At 40.1% G+C, this 20761-nt stretch overlaps 2 protein-coding genes across 3 annotated transcripts; one reads left to right on the top strand and one right to left on the bottom strand.

The window, feature by feature from the left end:
* Positions 1-175: 175 nt before the first annotated feature.
* On the top strand, positions 176-7042 carry chek1 (checkpoint kinase 1). 2 transcript variants are annotated; one of them, XM_042430639.1, is made up of 14 exons: positions 176-288; positions 543-608; positions 2387-2501; positions 2683-2791; positions 3339-3403; positions 3487-3556; positions 3680-3868; positions 4647-4751; positions 4834-4917; positions 4996-5080; positions 5154-5322; positions 5606-5737; positions 6144-6245; positions 6558-7042. In XM_042430639.1, the coding sequence occupies exons 2-14, from the start codon at positions 544-546 to the stop codon at positions 6651-6653; spliced, it is 1386 nt and encodes a 461-aa protein (XP_042286573.1). In that variant the 5' UTR covers positions 176-288; position 543; the 3' UTR covers positions 6654-7042. The 2 variants fall into 2 exon arrangements, with proteins under 2 accessions (XP_042286573.1, XP_042286574.1); XM_042430640.1 differs by lacking the exon at positions 176-288 and adding an exon at positions 293-370.
* Positions 6763-18006, bottom strand: LOC121910545 (V-set and immunoglobulin domain-containing protein 10-like 2). The gene is made up of 12 exons (XM_042431786.1): positions 17940-18006; positions 16287-16640; positions 14800-15075; positions 12009-12284; positions 10736-11023; positions 10361-10618; positions 9986-10276; positions 9523-9882; positions 8326-8448; positions 8205-8229; positions 8014-8114; positions 6763-7599 (listed from the first exon to the last, which is right to left on the bottom strand). Exons 1-12 carry the CDS (start codon positions 18004-18006, stop codon positions 7454-7456), a joined length of 2565 nt encoding a protein of 854 aa, XP_042287720.1. The 3' UTR covers positions 6763-7453.
* Positions 18007-20761: the final 2755 nt, after the last annotated feature.

Below are 20761 nucleotides of genomic sequence, written 5' to 3'. Positions count from 1 at the left end.
GAAACAACAACAAACAAAAACAAAAACGACAGATGCAAAAATCAGATATGTCATAATATAACATTAGTCATTCATGGAGAAAAATAAAAAGTCTAGAAAATGTGATTTTCAACATGTTTGGCAACAGGACGCGATGACGTAGGACGCACAGAGGACGTGAAGAAGAAGCGGAAATGACGAACATGACGGAAGTTAACGCGCCAAATTTGTGCCAAATTCACTGCAGTCGCTGTATCAAACACATGTAAAAGTTTAACTGTTTTTTGCGGGCTGAGGGAGGCTGTGCAGGTAAGATAACCAACTAACTACAAATCAACAACAGTCTGCTTTTCACCGGGTTCTTCTGTTTTTGTTTATCGTAGTACGATAAGTAAGTTAATGACATTTAACAGCGCTCTTGACAGGTAAAGTAGTTTATCTTAGATGGACAGACACTGTTTAGAGGTGACAGTATTGAGAGAAGTCATTAAATAATAGGTACGAGTAAATATTAGCCTTGAAATGTGTGTTTTTCTGTGACAGACTGTGTTTTCTGTCTTTAGCATGGCGGTGCCTTTTGTGCAGGACTGGGACCTTGTTCAGACTCTGGGAGAAGGAGCTTATGGAGAGTATGAATGCTTCTTCATTATTATCACCATCATTCACAGCCATCACTTTGTCCTTTAGACAGCAGTGAATCTCCAGCCACTTTAACACACACAGTTGTAACCAGGTATCCTCTTGATAAACTGCTATGCTACAGGAAGCTGAGTTGATATGCCAGAAATATTTATCTGGTGAGCAAAGTCACAAAAGACTAGAAGAGCACATTTCTGCTCAGAACAGGATTAAAGTTGGAAAAACAAGCAAAGTAAGCTTTCAGTTTGGATACATTAAAAACAAAAGAGCTACGTGCTAATCTGCGATGTGAGAAAGATAAATATGCACATTAAAACAGAAGGTGAAACTCAAGAGCCTCTTTTCATCTACAGTTTTGTAACACAATTGGAGTTGCAATGATTAGTCGATCAACATATTATAAATCAGCTACTATTTTGGAAACGTGATAATGATTTTAGTCACTTTAAGCAAAAATGTCAGAAATTCTCTGGTTTCATCATCTCAAATCTGAAGATTTCATGCTTTTCTCTGTCATGAATGACAGTAAACTGAATATTAGGGTTTTGAACTTTTGGTTTTACAAAACAGGACATTTAAATATGTTACCTTGAACTCTGGGAAATTCCAACGGGTATTCATTGATTAATTGAGAAGATAATCTGGAGATGAATTGATAATAAAAATAAAGGTTAGTTGCAGTCCTAAACACAAGTGATGTACTTTAAACATCCAGGGGCCAGATGCATAAAACTGTCTGTACGCACAACGGCAGAAATATTCATACGTATCTTTTTGTCAGATTTATAAAGCTGTGCATACAAGTGGTTCTGTTTTATAAAACTCTAAATTAGCCATAAATGGATGAAGACATGCCTTTAACCAGACGTTTTTATATCAATATTCTGCCTGCTCCGGATTGTACTCCATCAGCGAGGTTCTCCAGCAACCATAACAGCTGTCATTAGACGTGGCTGTGCGGCTCTTTATAGCATCCATATCATTAATTCATCACTTGGACCTGTAAACCATCATCAGCAGTGATATCTCAGAAATGTAATCAATGATTAGTTTGTAGTGCGCATATTTAAATCGACTTTGCAAGGTGTGTCACAAATCGAGGATAAAATAAAAAAATATTAACAGCAAAATAAAATGTTGACTCCTATGTAAGTTAAAAGAATGATGGAATTCATTAAAAAATGATTAATCATTATTACATTTGTAAATGCTCCTTTGATTGGTATTTTACAAAGCCCTGTAAATGTAAATAAATCACATCATCAGTGCAATTCAACCTAAACAAACAATGTTTTACTAAAAGATTCCATCTCTCACCTTATATTTCATCTGCACCTCATCACATCACCCTCAGATCACTTAAGACAAACATGTACGCCTGCACTATTTGTGTGTCTCAGAAAATGTCAGTTTATTGTAAAAAATGTCCATCCCAAGTTCCCAGAGCCCATTATGAATCTTCAGAAGTTCTTGTTTTGTCCGACCATAGTCCCAAACCCAAAGGTGATCAGTTTATTATCATAGAGGCCTATGAAAACCAGAAAATATTCACATTTTGAAAGCTGGAACCAGTGAAACTTTTTTCCCATTTTTGGTCAAAAATACCTTGAACCGATTATTCGATCAAAATCGTTGCCAATAAATCCACTGATCATTGCCGCTCTACTTCCAGCCCATCTTCATCACAGCCTTTATTAGTCCTCTCACTTTTGTTCACCTCTGTATTTCGTCTTCTTCCGTGCTCTAATCCGTCTCTTCATGTTGTCAGAGTGAGGCTGCTGGTGAACAGACAGACTGAGGAGGCGGTAGCAGTGAAGGTGATTGATACCTCTCAGGCTAAAGAGTGCGCTGAAAATGTCAAGAAGGAGGTCTGCATCCATAAGGTAGGTCAGTCACCTTCAGTACAGTTAGTATAACCTGAAGTTGCCTGGCTGTCCATCACCATCATTTATGACTTTTTAATTGCTTTTCAGAGTTTAATTTATACATGTTTCATTTACACCAACACATGGCTGAGAACACACTTGTATCTTGATGTGTGCACTGTTTACTTCTTTTTGGTAGATGCTCAACCACCACAACATCGTACGTTTTTTTGGCCATCGGAAAGAAGGACCAACTGTGTACCTCTTCCTGGAGTACTGCACCGGAGGAGAGCTGTTCGACCGAATAGGTGAGATGCACAACAGCGGGTGGTAAACATAAGACTTCTCTCTAGTAGGCTGTGACGGGCAATGACTGAAGGCACAAATGTATGACTTCATCTTTCAATCTTCTCTTTAAACGTGTCAGTTGTCAAGTGTTAAATAAAACTTAAACTCACCAGTGATAGCAAACTTTTCAAAAAATGGCTTTGCAGCATGGACAGCTGTACAATGATAGCATATAAAAGAGGGGATTAGAAAAGGTGGATGGAAATGATGAAATGAAAATAAACAGCCTTTCAAAAAAGTCTATGTTTACTTGAGGGGATTTTTGTTTGGATGATAATTAAATAATGACTAATTTGTATTTAGTTTTTTTGCATACATTTTATTTAAAATTCACTTGACTGTTGGATGGAAACAGCCTCTGATTTTTGTGTTTTCTCTGTGTTTTGCTCTTTAAATAAAAATTGATTTACATAACCTATGTGGAAAAATAACATTTGCAGTGGATGACATGACCTGTTGATTGCTGATATTTTAGGTTGTTTTTAAAAAAGTAATCTCTCCTTTTAGAGCCTGATGTGGGGATGGCGGAGAAAGACGCTCACAGATTTTTCCAGCAGCTCATCGGGGCTGTGGTGAGTGAAGCGTGTGTGTGTGTGGATGTGACGTTTCGCGCCTGATTCTGCTCTTATTAAATTGTCATTTGCACCTTTTGCAGGAGTATCTCCACGGTGTTGGCATCACCCACAGAGACATAAAGCCAGAGAATATTTTGTTGGATGACAAAGGTGAAGAAATATGTGGGGGTATTTAAGTGTTGTTGATTGTTGAATGTTGGTTTGCATTTATTATAACCATCGTCTGCTGTCGTTTCTTTTATTTTTTTATTTTTTATTTTTTTACCTTTTTAGATAACCTGAAGCTGACAGATTTTGGCCTGGCGACTATGTTTCGTTTCAAAGGACGAGAGCGTCTTCTGAATCGACTCTGTGGGACTCTTCCCTACGTGGCTCCGGAGCTTCTCAGCCAAACAGAGTACAAAGCTCAGCCTGCAGACATCTGGGCTTGTGGGATTGTCCTCGCTGCCATGTTGGCTGGAGGTAGGATCACAGAGTCTGTTAACAGGGTGCGGACACAATACAATATAATATATACTTGGTATTGTGATGGTTTTTATGCTCAATTTTTGCAGAGACTGTCAGACAGATTCAATCAATTTTTGAAACTTTGTGAGTGTGTTGTAAAATATATACTGCTTATTTTATGAGCACTGTGGACTGTAACCATTCGAAATCTTGTTCATAAATGCACCACTTTTTTCACCAACTATTGTCTTGTAAAGGAGGTAACGTTGACATTGTCCAGCGCGCCTAAAACCAAATAATCGTACAGAGACAATGATTGTATTTCAGGGCAAACTATTGTACATTCTAGAGCAGAAACGATGTGTCGATTAAATGATTACAGTATCGAAAGAAAAATAATTGGCAATTATTTTGATCATTTATAAATCATTTGGTATTTTAAGAAAAAATGCCAAACATTCACCAGTTCCAGCTTTTCATTTGTGAGAATATGCTGCTTTTCTTTGTCTCAAAACATACCAAACAGTGGTGAGTAGAAACAAAATGATTCTTCTTCTGGTCTTTTGTTTTCATAATATATTATTGACATACATAACATATGATGAATAACCAGGCTGGTTCCAAATCAGCTCCTCATAACTATGCCAGTTGTATTGTTAGTAAATTAAAATGTATTCTGTCTTGGGCTGTTTCTTGTTTTTGTGCCTTCAGGCATTGCAACAGCGTTGTCATGCATCAGACGCTTTGATAAAGTCTGTATGTGTAGAAACATTTTGCGTTGCTTCTTTTTCAGAGTTGCCGTGGGACCAGCCCTCTGAGAGCTGTCAAGAGTATTCAGATTGGCTCCAGAAGAAAACGTACCTACCTCCTTGGAAGAAAATACAACCAATGCCTCTTAGTAAGTCCCAAAGTTTAAAAACTGCATTTTCATCCCCTGTCTTAAAACTTTAATTAACATCTCTCACCACTTCTGTCTCCAGGTTTGTTGTCCAAGTTACTGCTGGCCAGTCCGGACACACGCATCGACATTGCAGGAATACAGAAAGACCGCTGGTTCACTCAAGGCAAGTCCCCAAATCAGTTTAATCAATTCAACATATGAGTTTAATGTTTACTGGACTGATGTCTGTGTGTTTCTGCAGGTGTAAAGCAACCACCAGCTTCTCTGGGCTCAACGGGGAACAAACAGCTCCGATCTGATGTAGAACTCATTTCCCGAGCCAGCAGGTGATAACTTTGTGTTTGTTTTTAAGTCACCGGTGTATTTGTGCTTATGTAACACACCTTCCTCTTTCTGTAGTGATGATAGGATGCAGTTCTCCAGCTCCCAGCCTGATCTTGCAGCAGGCGGCTGGGAGGCCATGTTGTTAATCGGTCAAACTGACGGTCAAGTCAGCTTCTCCCAGCCGACCAAGCCTGAGCACATGTTGCTGGGTAGTCAGCTAGTGGGCACACCGGGAGCCAGTCAGGTAATTCACATACTCACATGCTGTTTATTTGTTGTAATAATAAATCTAACAATATGTGTCAATTTTCTGCAACACATTCTCAGGTTTCATTTTTTACAAAAGAGTAGCCATGAATGTTTTTTTTCTTTTTGTCCTTTGTCAACTGTTTTTTTTTTTTTTTTTTTAATTATTTCCAATTGTCTTTTAATCCAAATGTTTTTTTCTTAAATCCAGTTTTACTTGCTACACCAATGCCAATGATCCTGTAATTTTTTTTACATCTTAACCTCTTCTTACTGTGTAGACGCCGTTTCAGAGATTAGTGCGAAGAATGACGCGTTTCTTCACCACCGTAAACGCTGAATCCTCCCTCTCTGCCCTGAAAGACGTCTGCAACAACCTTGGACTTGGCTTCAAACTCACCTGCACCAAACAGGTACGTCTGTACTCAAGTATTCAAGACTATTCTGGTATAAGCATTTCAGTATTTGGGGACCTCTATGAAGAACAATTTTTGAATCATTTGCCTTTAAAGATGGTTTGTTACTGACACTTTTTTTTTTTTCAAGTTCTGTCAAATCAGACAACATTAATTCAGAATATGTTTCTGTTACCATTGGATGATTTGTCATTTGATAAGTCTGAGCTAAATGGGCTGATATCTCATATCGATACAAATCTGAGTCTTATTGGTCATGAAGTTTACTCATATAGAAAATGGGAGGAAGATCTTGATTTTAAAATTGATAAGAACACCGAAAGAATATGTATTGGCAGTCAAATATAAATTAGAAGTAGGGAATTTCATGCATGTTGTTGAACTATACCCTTTACGGTGACAGGTGACAGTGAGCACACTGGACAAACGCAACAACAAACTCATCTTCAAAGTCCATTTGTTAGAGATGGATCAGAGAGTGCTGCTGGACTTCAGACTGTCTAAGGTGGGTTTTTCCAGTTGAAAATTGTATATCTTGTGTTTTTATCATGAATAAACCGTTACTACTAACTACTGAGGCAATTGGCACAACGATTGGCAGCTTCCTCTTGTGTATCTGTGAAGTGCTCTACAGCACAGAAGGAGATTGATTTATGGCACCAATGGAAAAGTCTGTCATTTGAAAGCACATAAAGCTGGCGTTAACCTGTGTGAATCATCCCTTTGCCGACCATCTAATGAGTAGAGCACATTTAGCTCATTGTGTGAGAGCATGTTGTCTTGAGGGAGATGCTGACTTGTGTCTCTGCATTTCCAGGGTGACGGTCTGGAGTTTAAGCGTCTCTTTGTGAGGATAAAGCAAAAGCTGGGTGACATCATCAGCACCCAGAAGATTTTACTCCCCATCACATGAGCTGCATCACCCTCTCAGCTTCCGGTGTCTACAAATGATCATGAACTGATCTGGAATCTGGAGTAAAAAAAACAAACAAACTGTATATATATATTTAGCTGTTGTGTTGTTTTAAATGTGTTCTGCTTTTGGCTCTTGTTTTCTTGTACTCGTGTCCTTGTGAGAACCAGTTAAGTGTTAGATGTCAAGAAGGCTGACTTTTTTAAAAGCCAGTGCTGATTTCACATCTCAATCACATCATTATGTTTATTTTTTAGTGAGAATATCAACATGGTCAAAGGTCCAATCAGTGTGTGTGTCCATATTCTGCCTTTTGAGAAGACTGATTTGTTCTGATTATGCTTGACATGATACAGTCCAAAGTCTTGAATAAACTATTAAAAGACCAACATTGTATGTGAAATGTTGTGCTGTAAATTAGGTATATAATGGTGACCTCAGAAAACGCTAATTTTAGGGTTAGATATGAGGTGAGATTAATTTTTGCCAGTGTGCCATGTGTAATTTCACCTCTATGCAAAAAAAGACAAGGAAATACTAGAAGCTGTTAAAGCTCTGTAGAACGAGAAGATGTTCTATTAAAAAAGGAAAAAACTCATGTTGGCTGGACAGCACACATCATTTAATGTAGAAATCAATGACCAGTAATCCCTTAAATTATGTAGGTAAAGATCTATGAGGAGAGCTTTGAACTGTTACTGTTATTAAGATCTATGTTGAAGGTTGCACTAATTGATGATGAACTTTGAAACAGTCTACAAAAACTTTTTGCTGAATGAAGGAGTCTGTGATATATGTGACTAGGAGCCTGTGGCCTTGACAGTGATGGTGACGCTGACAGGCTCGTCATCATCTCCAGGGGGAGGGGCTTGGCTGATGGTGGGAGGGGCACTTGGGGGTGACGTGGTTAAGGGTGAAGATGCCCGGGGTAAAGCCATAGTTGGACCTGGAAAAGACCAGCGTCAAGGTTCAGAATCAGATACATGAGTGATATGATTTTTAGGTTGGCTAGGTTTTACGCTGCTACCATCCCGATTGGTAGTTAAGTTTGGTGACCTCATAGGATTTCAGCATAGCTCCGCCCAACTTCAACCTGAGCAGAGGTCTAATCAAACAGAAATGCAAACACCTGCATTGGTGTGCTTTCATTGTAAACATACATTCATCACTAGATATTTGTGTAACACAGGGTTTCACATCTTGCAAAAAGGTCAGTTGTAAAATTTCCCCTCAGAAAAACATTTCAGTTTCCATCAGTTTCACAAAAAAGACCAAATTTAAAGACACTGAAATGTCCTAAATATTGAAAACATCAATTTTAAGGTTTGCATGAACTTTTGTGGATGTGGGTTCATCTTGCCTGGACTAGATAATCCACCAATCTCCTCTATTCCTCCATCTGACCCGCCAACTACCTCGTCCTCTGGGAAGTTGATGTTTTCCCTTGACTGGCTGTGCTGCCTGGATGCACCAAGAGAAGAAACATTTTATTGGCTTATCTATACATATAATTGGCTGTAATTAAATATCATTATACACAGATATACTCACAAGCCAAACAGCATGTCATGTAGCCCTGTGGGAAGCAGCAGAGAACATTAATGTTATATAATCTGACAATGGATCAGTTATATAAATCAGTAGGATGTTGGTGTTTGTGTGCAGGACTCACGAGGATTGTTGTTGCGGTTGCGGATTATGTACACGAGCAACAGCGCCGTGACAATGGCTGCAAAGAGCATCCCCCCTATAGCTGCTCCGATCACAGCGGGATAGGCATTGAAGCGTGGTTCAGCTGCAACACATCATAGTTACACATTGCAAAATAGTACACTTTTAACAAAACACTTAGTTAGCGTCCATTGATTAGTTTTTACTCTGGGAGGGGTCGTCTTGCAGTGGTTCTCAACCAAAGTTGATCAATGAAATCTGTAGAACTCATAATTGTTTGGAGACGCTCACTGTGAAAGCCAGAACACAATCTTTTCGAGTGCTTGTTCATTTGGTCGTCAAAAATCATAATGTTAGAGCGATGTATGTAACTTTTAAAAGAAGAAAAAAATACATTCTTCCTCTTACAAATAAAAAGTTGAATTCATGAACAATAAAACGCACCTTTGCTCAATTCAGTACAGTCAGTGGTTTTTTGCTAATGCTGGCAAACTATAGTATTGCTTTGTAACCATTACTGAGCCAGCTGGCTGACTTATGACTGGACTTATGCTACTATTTAACTACATTTTAGCATTTACCGTTCACTTTTGGCCACAGTTACATTAGCGCACTTTAAAGTAAACTCTATTTATTTGAGCTTCTGTGCGCTACTTTGACAGTAGATGGGTTGAGAACCACTGGCCTATCCTGACCCTTGACTTACAAGTCTTTCTGCACCCTGAACAATCACCTGGCTTTAGGGCAGTCAAATCCTACTACACATGGTACAGTTGACACAATAATTTACAAGAAGCACACAGGGCCAGTTAGAGAAAGGTAAGGCACAGGGAAGAAGGTAAAGAAAGGAAAGTGTGAAGCAGTGAGGTGTGTGTAAATGTTTGTATGCATTTTTTTGTTTGTGTGTGAGTCTTTCACCTAAGTGGATAACAAAAAAAAGAAAAACAAAAATGTTAGACTGTCACCAGAGTATTAATCATCGTATCAGCAATCACAGAAAAGCACCGGTATCAACAATGTCACCTAACTCACCTGTCGCCTTTTGAAATTTTACATTATTATTTGTTTCTCCTGCCTTTTCCCATTTTTTTTTTATCATTCTGTTTGATTAGATGTCCCTCACTCAAGCCCCTCTCTGTCCTCAGCTCTCTGACAACAGCTGCATATATAACCACATGTTGCTGTTTACCTACTGTACCTGGACTCTTTGCTGCTGAAGGGTGTCCGACAGTGCGGTGGTTGAGAGATGTGATGCGGAACTGGTAGGTAACAGTCGGTGTCAGGCTCCCTACTGTATGACTTCTGACCTCCGGGTCCTGGATGATGTTTCGGTACCAGACTGGGGGGCCAATTCTTTCCTCCGTCTCCTTCTTTGAATCATTGCTGCTGCCTCTCCTCCCTGGCCGCTCTGACACCCACATGTGCTCCAGGATAAAACCCGTCCAGCTGCCTCCTTTCTCCGCTTGGTTTTCTATCTGCCACTCAAGCTCCACCTCGTTACGCTTTCGGCTGTTGTATGTCACTTTGACCAGGGTTGTGTTGGGTGGCATGGGGTGCCCTGAGAAAGAGACAGACGAACAGAAAGATACGCTTGTGCATGAGCCGAACAATCCTGTTGGGAAGACAATAGATATGAAGGGAAAAATAAAACAATTTCTTACTCTTGACCACTAATGTGACATTGATTTCAGTTCCTCCCACTGCGTTAGAAGTGGAGCACCTGTACTCGCCGCTGTCTTGAGTCTCCTCTGTGTCTCGCACAGTCAGATTGGCCCATGCAGATGTTCGCAGCAGCGTGTACTTGGATGTATCTTCCACGCCTATACCCTGATTGTTAAACCAGGTTATTTCACTGACAGGAAGATAGTTGGCTCTCAGGTTGCAGGTGAGCTGGACGTCACTCCCTTCATATACAGACACAACTCTGCGCTGAGTCAGCAACACAGGGGCCTCTACAGGGGACAAGTGAATGTATATGTAATGACCAAATTATATCTGCTACTTCTTGTAAAGTTTGTTTGGTGATGAGCACTAACCCAGTGTGAGCCTGCAGGTCTTGGTTTGGACCAGAAGTGGATGTTTAGCATGGCAGGTGTAGGGTTTCTCACTGTGGGCGGTGCCGTAGCGAAGGATCAGGATGTTGGAGTTCTCTTCCCCGCCCTTGCCCTGGCCACCTGGGCCCTCCCACCACACCAAGGCTTTCGGGGCCCCTCCATCCCAGGAGCAGGACAGCATCAGGTACTGCTTGTTATTAGTCACATAGGCAGAACACACCGGCTCTGCAGGGGGAACATCTGGTGGAGAAGAGATTGAAGTGAGATGTGAGAGGTTTGGATAACAGCATATAAAACCTTCTGTTTCTCTTGTCTGGATTTTTTTTAACTGTGCTTTGTTTTAATTTCCACACTCACACGTGTGTGTGCTGCACTCTGTCGACTGTTTGAGCGCAGGGTGGGAGCCCATGCACGTAAACAAGCTATTGTTGGAAGTCAGGCCTTCAGACGGCAGCAAGATGGCAGTGTTGGTCAGGGGATTTGCTTGCTGCCCCGTGTTGGTGTCATTTTGTCTCACACGTTTCAGATCTCTGGTCCAGTGGAGGGAGGCAGAGGGGAATCCACCAGACCAGGAGCAGTGCAGTCTCAGGGAGGTGTGATTCAGAGCCGGCTCCACAGAGCAGGAAGGGGAGCCATCAGGTGGATCTGTGGGGATAAGATACAGCGTAACGAGGCAGTGATGTGCAAAATGGGGTTATGGGAGGTCATCAGGACCAGAGAACATGCCTGTGTGGCTACAGTATTTAGGATATTGGGTATGAATCATTATCACATTATAGAAAAAGAAATATGCTTTTCATCTCTATCTTCATCTTTTTATTTGTACCCTTTTCTTATGCTAGAGCTGAGTAACAGATGATTGTCAAATCAGAGCTTCAAAGCCAAAGTCTTTTCTAATGTGGACGCTCTCTATCCTTTTTTGGGTGATGTATGCTTTTAGACACATGACCTGGCAGAAAATGCTCAAACTCAGTAAAACCAAACAGGAGAGCAGAATGACAAGCACTGGCCTTCTAGCCAACCAACACTTGCCATGGCTGTGACATCACAGCGAGGTACCTGCCAAAGAGTCCCATCAACTTCCCGGATGGTCCGAACAGTAGAATTGGTCTGGAGCGCTTCCACACTCTGCTGTGTGTGTGTGTGTGTGTGTGTGTGTGTGTGTGTGTGTGTGTGTGTGTGTGTGTATAAGCCTATGAGTGCATTTGCAAGCTTTTGGTTTGTTTTGGAAGTCTTAGTGAGTATAAAGTGCTGGAAATTTAAGAGATGATGTAATGAATGGAGTGAGAATGTTTAACACAGGAAAACAGATGAGATGAAGGAGCTTTAAACTGCTGAAAACAGGAGAAGTTCAACTGAAAGTAAAATGACCGAGGAGTTATTTTTAAGTGATTCAGTGTTAATAAAGACGGAATGAAAGGTGATTAAGATCCTCTATTTGTCTTTTCTTTGTCTTGTACTGTAAATGTCAAAGCTGAATGTTTTATTCACATTTTTTGTTTTTTACACTCCTTGCCATTTGCAGTACCAAGACAGCAGACCACAGGTGAGGAGTGTGTGAGGTCAACAAAAGATTGGGAAGGCTGATGGATGGCATCATCCAAGGTCAAAGGTCAGAGAGCACACTCACAGTAGACAGTCAGGCTGATGGTTTTTTTGGAGCGTGTATTGAGGTAGGTGTTCTGTGCCAAGCAGGCGTAGTCGCCGGTGTGCATGCGGAGGATCTTGGTGATGGTGAGCTGTGGCCCAGTGTAGACCTGCGAGTTGTTGTAGAACCAGACGTACTGACTGGGAGGGTTGGACTGGGCTTGACACAGTAAAGAAACAGTCTCTCTCTCCAGGGCCGAGTAGCCTCGCTCTGTCAGAGTGTACGGAGTCACGTCTATCTGAGGAATGTCCGGGCCAACTGGGGAGAAAGGACACGGACACTCAACAAATTATGATGGAACTGTTACATACTGTGCACAGCTGAGCAACATCAAGTTCATCTGATAAAGCTGGACCATATAAACAGGCTGACGATGAAAAAATCAAAAACAGTAAACCTTCAGATGAAAGCAACATAGTAAGCTCTTGTTCCACCACAAGCTGCCAGAACAACTTTATTGCTCTGTCAAGAGACACCGTGTGTTCTGTATAGTCTTTTCCCGCTCTATCTTTCTGTTTCTCTACTTATTTATCTCTCTCTTTTTTCCTTCTGTCCTGATAGCTAATTGCGCTCCTTTGATTAGATTAGAGCTGCAACAATGAGCTGATTAATGGATCAGTCGATTGGCAGAAAATTAATTGAGAACAATTTTGATAATCGATTAATCGTTTAAGGTATTTTTTGCAAGCAGAAATGGCAAAAATTCATGGGTTCCTGCCTCTTAAATGAGTTGATTTTCTGCTTTTCTTGTATTATACGATAGTAAACTGAATATATTTGGGGTTTGGACTGTTGGCCGGACAAAACAAGATACTTGAAGATGTCACCTTGGACTTTGGGAATTGTGCATTGTCCACAATTTTCGGACATTTTATAGACTAAATGATTCATCGATTAATTGAGAAAATAATTGGTAGATTAATCAATAATGAAAACAATCATTAGTTGCAGCCCTACTCCAGATGTGCTCTTTCATGGGCCAGTGTTTGAGCAATCGTATTCCATGCAAGAGATTCCCTTTTTCTGACCTGACATTGCTGTGTGCTTTGTAATTTCCCTTTGGTGCACTTAAGATTTAAGAGCTATGAGGTGAGTATGTGAGGAAAGTACAAAGGTTCCCCCCCAACTCCACATTTACAGAACCTTTTTTGTCCAGTTCCCACCTTGGCAGTATAACATGCTCCTTGCCCTAGATTTAACAAGGTTCTGAAACTCTACTGGGGGAATGAACATCACTTTTCCAAAAGATGTTTCCTCATTTGGTGTTGTTGATGGTGCTGGTGGAGAGAGCTGTCTGTTCAACATCTCCAAAAGGCGTTGGGTTGAGTCTGATGATCTCATAGTACTTGATTCACATTATTTTAATAGTAATCAAGCTATTAATTGACCCCTTGTACCCTGTCGTTTGGGGCATTGCCATCCTGGAAGACACTATTCCCAAGAGGTTAACTGTTTAATCATAGGAAGAAAGTTATAACTCAGAATAACTTTGGATCGATTTCCTCTCTCATCTAAGGAGACAAGTGAACTCAAACTATACAAGAAAAATACCTACATGGGAAGAAGAATCTGCATTTGTTGTGTTTCCTAACAGATTTATTCAGAATTTTCCGACTGTCATGTTAACTTATTATATCATAACTGTAGTGCTGAAAAAGAAGTCAAATTGAAATATATTGAGTATAAAAATACAGAAATCAGCCTTTAAAATATCCATCATGTGTAAGTTTTTAATTGTATAACATAAACTCCCCACAGGTTGTACAGAGGACATGACCTCAGTGTCCTCTGTGTCTCAGATTTAGACAGTGGGAGTTCAATTCTTGACATACACAGTACAAGAAGCAGGTTTTGGAAATACAAGCCAAAGCAGAAACAATACATGTTTTTCAAATGCCAAGAGAGAAGACAAGAAGGAATTTTAATTAGTGGAAATTGGAAGTATAGAGTTGTCCACAAAAGCTGACCTATGACTAAAACATGAAACAGTAATGATTTGTCAAAGTTGTCATTCAAAGCAAGTTACATGGTGACATTTTCTCTGAGTATGACAAATGCTGAAGATGCATGTGCTCGCAAATTATTGATTACTCACACATCAAATGCCAAAGAAAAGAAAAGATTCACAGCAGATGGAAAAGACATCAAAGCATAAAAAGTCAATTGTTCATCCCCTGTAAGTGCTTTTTGAGGGCTGTAACCTTAAATTGTTGCCATGTTTTAAAGAGGCATTTCAGGGCTTTTCTTTTTGAAGTTGGCTAAATGTTTCTATGAATGCGGGACATAAGAAGCTCTTATTCATCTGTTATCAATGTGCTTTCAGTCTGCATTAATGAAAAGTTTCACCTTGCACATTTTTTGTATTTATTTTATGTGTTTTTCTAACCTGACGTGCCAGATGGTTTATTACACAGAACCATCTGAGAAGTCGTCCTTGGAAACTGTTTGGAAAAGGGCAGACACTTTCAAAACATACTTGGAGGTGATCGGATGAACCATTTGTCTATCACTGTCTTACTTTGCGAGGCAGCTGGATTTATGAGATCACAAGATCACGCAAGAATCCTCATAGGACACTGATTGGTCTGGACTAGCCTTGATTCGGACACAAGTGCAAAACTTGAAGAGTAGATGGATTCTCGCGTGATCTCGTGATGATGATCCAGCTGTCTCCCAAGGTGTTCACCTACCTTGGAAATACTTCGTAGTCCCATAAAAAATCATTTCATTATGTTAGAACACCCAAACAACTCCCAAAACCCCCTCTACTCACAGATGATATCCAGCCATATGCGGTCGGACTGCTCGCTGTTGACCGCGTTGCTGACCACGCAGCGGTACCAGCCAGTGTGGTTGCGGTTGACATCAGTCACGTTGACCACGCTGGTGTTGCTCTGTGCAAAGGTTGAGATGTTTCCACTGCGGGTTTCATGTTGCCACACATACTGGATCGGTCCAGTCCCATTTTCCAGATTGCAACGCATCCACATGGTGGATCCCTCCACTGGTGATACATCACTCACCAGGAGGTAAGGCTTAGTGACCGGAACTATTGAAGACAAGGTCACACAACATTTAGGTTTGTTTATTGTCTCTAATGCAGATGAGTATCTTATCCAGACAGGTCATATTACTTTTACACCTGTACCCTGCAAAATTACAGACAATTAACCCAGGACCCTGAGCTAAGAGAGGGCTGAAACATTTTCAAGCATTTGTTTAACATTATTTCACATTTTTACTTAATTTTACTCTGAAAACTTTGAAAAATACATATTGGCCAACAAATAGGCTACAAATTTGTGATTGCACAGTGATGCTGTTGTGTTGACAAACTGGAATTAGCATCAACATAATTTCATCCTGTGCAGACTAAACCCAAATTGTCAGGTAGTCTTTTTGTCACTGCTCCCGGCCAAGAAATATTCCCTCACATAACCCCCCGTAAAACCACAACTTGATGTTTTTACTCTGGTTTTTGTATGGACTAAACAAAAAAAGATATAACGTGTTAATTAGTGAGCTTGAGAGATGCTGGTTGGTGGATTTTTAAAACTTTTTACTGAGCCAGGCTAGCTGTTTCTCCCTGCTCCAGTCTTTATGCTAAGCTAAGCTAACTGTCTACTGGTTCCAGCTTCATATTGAACAGACGGACATAAGAGTGATAACAATTTACTAATTTAATTCTTTGCAAGAAAGTAAATCATTTCCCAAAATATCAAACTAAGAAAATCCTTTAACAGCAACACAGCCAAGCTCTGATCTGTCTCTACTTTGTTCATTGGTTATATGTGATACAAACTCAGCCCAGTAAATGCAGCCATCTACAGCTGATGCATTTAAAGGAACTTGATGCATCTTAAAGAGAATTTGAGTTGCAATGAAACAAATATTTTATTTTTATACATCTGCATATTTTTGACCCTGTTTTCTCCAGGTTCAAACTTAAACAGCATAAACAATCGCCACAAATCACCCCAAAGTAAAATGACTGGGAAGTTATTGTCTTTAAGCTTTCTGAGCTAGTGGCGAGAATGACATTATGCAGCTTAGGTCAACTCAAAACCTTTAATTTAGTCGCATGTGTCAGACACATGCTCATAAAGGTTGTGCTGTAGAGCCGATATTATCCATCATTTGGATCTTATCACAGATATAACCACATATTGCATATATCGACAGATAAGTCAACCAATGTGACTTTGAAAAACTAATTTAAAGGACTCTTATCAAAAATGACCCCTTTGAAGGAGGTCTTACCCCGGACAGTGAGGTGCACGTAGTAGTAGTAGACTTTGGGCTCCTTGTCTATGTCATAGAAGGCCTGGCAGGTGTACAGGCCCTGTGCAGCCAGAGGCAGTTTCTCAATGCTCACAGCAGCACTTTTTGAGATGACTGTCAGCTGTCCGAGCGTCTGGGCGAGCTGCTGGATCCTCGGTCCTGGCCCCAAATCATACACCACCGCTTTTATAGCTTCAGTACCAGGCTTGGTGAAGCTCCATATGTACATGTCAGGTGAGGTGGAACCGCACTCCAGGATCACAGCTTTGTTCACCACACCATACACACTGGTATCCTGGTACACCACCTCCCCGTTGGGATTGATCTCCACCGCTGGAGGAGGGAGAGGGTACACAAACATGCACACAAACATCGTATGTGAAGGAAAAGGAGATGGTGGTGTCGTTTACCCTTCCAGTGTTCAGTTACAAGATTGATTACCCTGTAAGTTTCAGGCGCCCTGTAATTGTTTAATAGGGCATTTCAAAATAGGTAATCAAATTACTCAAATGATTTTTCCAGTCACAGTAAAACTATTTGTCATCTTTTGCTTCCCTGCATATTCTCTTTCTCTGTTCCTTTCTCACTCACTATGTATGGTTAACAGTTAGCACTAGGTGATATAGTTGAAATAAATATCACAATATAAAATAAATTTGTGTGAAATACTTTCACTTTACTACATTTCAGAGGGGAGTATTTTTACTCCAATACTTTTATTGGTCAACTAGTTACTAGTTATTGTTAGGTACTGTTAATTACTAGTGTAGTATAGTTACTAGTTTGCTGTGTTGTTGTTACTTTTACATGAGAAAATACTTCTTACACCACTGCAGACTGAACTGCCATTTTGTTCCACTTCATTCACATATACAGATACTGTATACATACTATGTACTTTTATCTCTGAACTCAACAAGTGGGCGGCAATTCAAAGGTCTGGAACTAAGCTACATTTTCCTAAAATTTGCTTATAAGTAAAGCCCAACCATGCCAATATATTGGCCAATACTAGCCCATCACAGATAATCAGCATGTATGTTGAACGATAAGTAACAAGATATTTTAGTAAGAAAATCCATCTATCATCTAGCCCCGCTTATCTTTTGCAGACGTGTTGAGTGGCTGAAGTATATCCCAGCACTCTGCCAAATATGACTAGAAAAGGTGTATCCACTACGTTTTTCCAAAGCTGTTGCAGATTTATTTTTCAACTGTTAAGTGACCCGCTTGGTAAATATCTTGGTTGCAATTCTTTAAAAAACTAATGTAGGTACTCCAGATCAAAATTGTTTATGTTACGTGTATATGTTAAAAAAAGAATATTGGCCAATATATTTTAATCAGTTTTTTAAAACTCTCATATATTAATATCAATATCAGCTTTAAAAATCCAGTATTGATCGGGCTATTCTTAAAAGCTCACATTTGTACAATGTGATCACATGATGATATGATGATACTAATTCAAGTCCATAAAAGATAACAGAATTTTTGGGCAGCCATACAGCCGTAGCAGTGATATTAATTTGTCATAAGTGTTCATCAACCATTCAAATCATGTTCTATTGATGACCCATTTTTAACTGCAACTCAGTGTAAACAAATCTAACGATACTGGAAAAACCTTACCATATGATAAGTCAAACAGGCTGGTAAGCAGAAATGGAAAGGCCAGCCCTAGCAGTTGGGCCACCATGGTATCATGATGATCCTGAGTCCAACAATCTCTTTACCCTGAAAAATGTAGTAGAGATGATCAAAAGGGAAAATGTTTGGACCACAAAAACTGACTGTGAAAGACTTGAGGTCCTGTCTTTCCCTCTCTCCGATCCAGAAGTGTCTTGGAGAATCCAGTTGCAGGCACTGACTTCATTACACTGAGAGTAGGAAGGAGACGCAGGGTCACTAAACTGATTTTGCCTCAATTATTCATTTGTTTTTCCTTTCTCTCTATCCCTCTATCCCTCTATCCCTCTTTCTTTCTCTAGCAGGGTTAGAATAACATGGTGCTGCTGAGCTCATCTATTATGGAGGATAAGTTCATCAACGGACAGGTTAACCTTCCACACGCAAACACATGCATGCACTTATGCACACACCTGCACATTAACTAATAGGCTGACATCCAGTATCTCAACATGGACATTCCTCCACACAGGCCTTAATCTGCACTTAAATCCTCAAATTCAGTGGAAAAAACACTGACAATAACTGACACTGATATCACAAACATTTTTTAGATTTGCAGTGTACAAAATTTTACTTTTCCAGCCTGTTCAAACTGTGGTGTTGTGGGACAAAATTAAAGTGTCATGCAGTCAGGCAGCCCTACAGTGGATGCACATGATCTAAAAAGAAGGATTAAAAAGGGATTTATATCTTCTTAGAGTTTGTCCTTTGTCTATTTCAGTGCCAGCTTAAGGACAAAAAGATCTTATTCGCTACACAAACGGCCAAATTCAAAATTGATCTGGGAGCTCAGTTGCTCCCAATGATATGCAAATCCTGCACATACACATCATCTGATCCCTGGGTTATTCTTATTCAGTGTTTTTTTAAAGATTGTCACTGTGAGTTTATGAGTTTATAAAAGAGAGAGAATAGGTGGAACCATGAGTATGTAATGGGAGATGTGCGTCATGAATGAATGCAGGACAGTGATCAGTTTTCCTCACTTGGCAGAGACTGAATTGCAGCAGAACCTGAACAGACTCTGAACAAAGAGGTTTCATTCTGTCAGTTATATCCGTGTAAAAATAAGACGGCGATCAAGTGAAATAAAAAGAACAATATAATAGGCGCTTGAGATAGGAAGATATAGAGCTAATATTTACATACACATGAATAAACTGTATTTTATAAGAATATCGTGTGTTCAAAGTGAAAAAAATAAAATATGGCACAGGCAAATATGAACAGACTTGAAATTCATTTGACATCAAACTGTTTTATGTGTGACCTACATAACACAAGCACATTTTAAATCATGAATGACTTTTTGGGTTTCCTTCCTGGAGAGCATAACTGTGTGAGAAGGACACTGTGTTTCAGTGTCTGACCGTCAGGTGGCGATACAACAGTCCCTTCTGAGCATCAAGTAACATGACATCAGCGAACAAGTTTGTTTGCTTCATTATCAGACATATTTATCTGCTTAGTGGAGAGAAATCTCATCCAACAAAAAGCAGGAAGTTAGATAGAAAGAAAAACATAAGGGAGAGAGCAGGAGACAATAAACTGCAAGTCTCTCAATCTCTCTCTCAGTGCAGCTGAAGAGAAGAGGATATGAGCTGAGCTGGCTGCTGAAGCTAAAAGCTGAATATTAAAGCTGGAAAGTCAATGAACACCCCATGAGAGTGGACGCAGTGGATTTGCGGCTACTAGTTTACTTGGGGAGTTAGGGATTCATTGTCAGGGATTTCAGCAGCACACAAAGGCAGCTTTAAAGGGCAACCTGGTGCACTGACTGAAACTATAATACCAGAATCTAAGACGTAGATGCCAACTTTAACGCCTACTTTTTTACACACTCTCACGCCACACGTTCATTTTCTCGTGCAGTGAAAAACAAATTTATAACTGATAATGTTGCAGCGCAAAAAGAGGACACCGACAGCACACAGACAGAGTAGCAAAGCTCTGATCTGCTCTGCTGTTTGTCTCTGTGTTAAGGATGTATAGATAGCTGCAGGTCCGTGGAGAGGTCCCCCCCCCCCCCCGTTCTCCTCCATAGTGAACATGCATATCACCGATTCAAAATGAAGGGCCGCTCTAAAGACTTTGGATTGGTTCTGCAATGGAGGTTTTTTTTTTAAATTCTCTAATTGTTTCCAAAACAATTTAACAATGAAAGCTGGGAGAAAAACCAAAACAGGATTGTTACGCTTATTTCAAATAATTTTAAATTATTTACAGATACCAATACAAATACTGGGCTCTCTGCACATCCCTAGTCTCTTCAGCCCCCTCCAACCCCCCACCCAGAACAACTCTCATGCCAAGCTGAAGTCAAAACTTGGCAGCTCTGGTTGTATTGTGTGTATGTAGGTACTGGCATGCCTGTGGTACTTGGTAATGGGAAAGAACCCAAAACTAACTTGCCAGTAGGGTGTAAAATATTAATGATGGCGTGATGGAAATGTCATATTGCTGCCAGCTAATTTAATGTGAACGCACCGATCATCATCTGTTTGAAGTGAAAGTGTGCAACAACAAATCTTTGCAATGCTTCTATTTGGACAGACCTGAGAGACTAAAGTGGGGAGTGTTGGATGATGGGAGCAATTTGGTGAGGAGCATAGATCTTTCTTATCTTATGTTTTGAAGAAAAATATGTGTAATATCTGGAGTGTCGTGGGTCAATTTACCACAAATAATGGTCATTTTATTATGGACAAAAATAAGTACTACTAAAATTTCAAGACAATCCAGTCAATAGTTGTTAAGATATT

This window comes from Thunnus maccoyii, chromosome 13, assembly GCF_910596095.1.
Source record: "Thunnus maccoyii chromosome 13, fThuMac1.1, whole genome shotgun sequence".
NCBI lineage: Eukaryota > Metazoa > Chordata > Actinopteri > Scombriformes > Scombridae > Thunnus > Thunnus maccoyii.
This window is presented reverse-complemented; position numbering and strand designations above follow the sequence as displayed.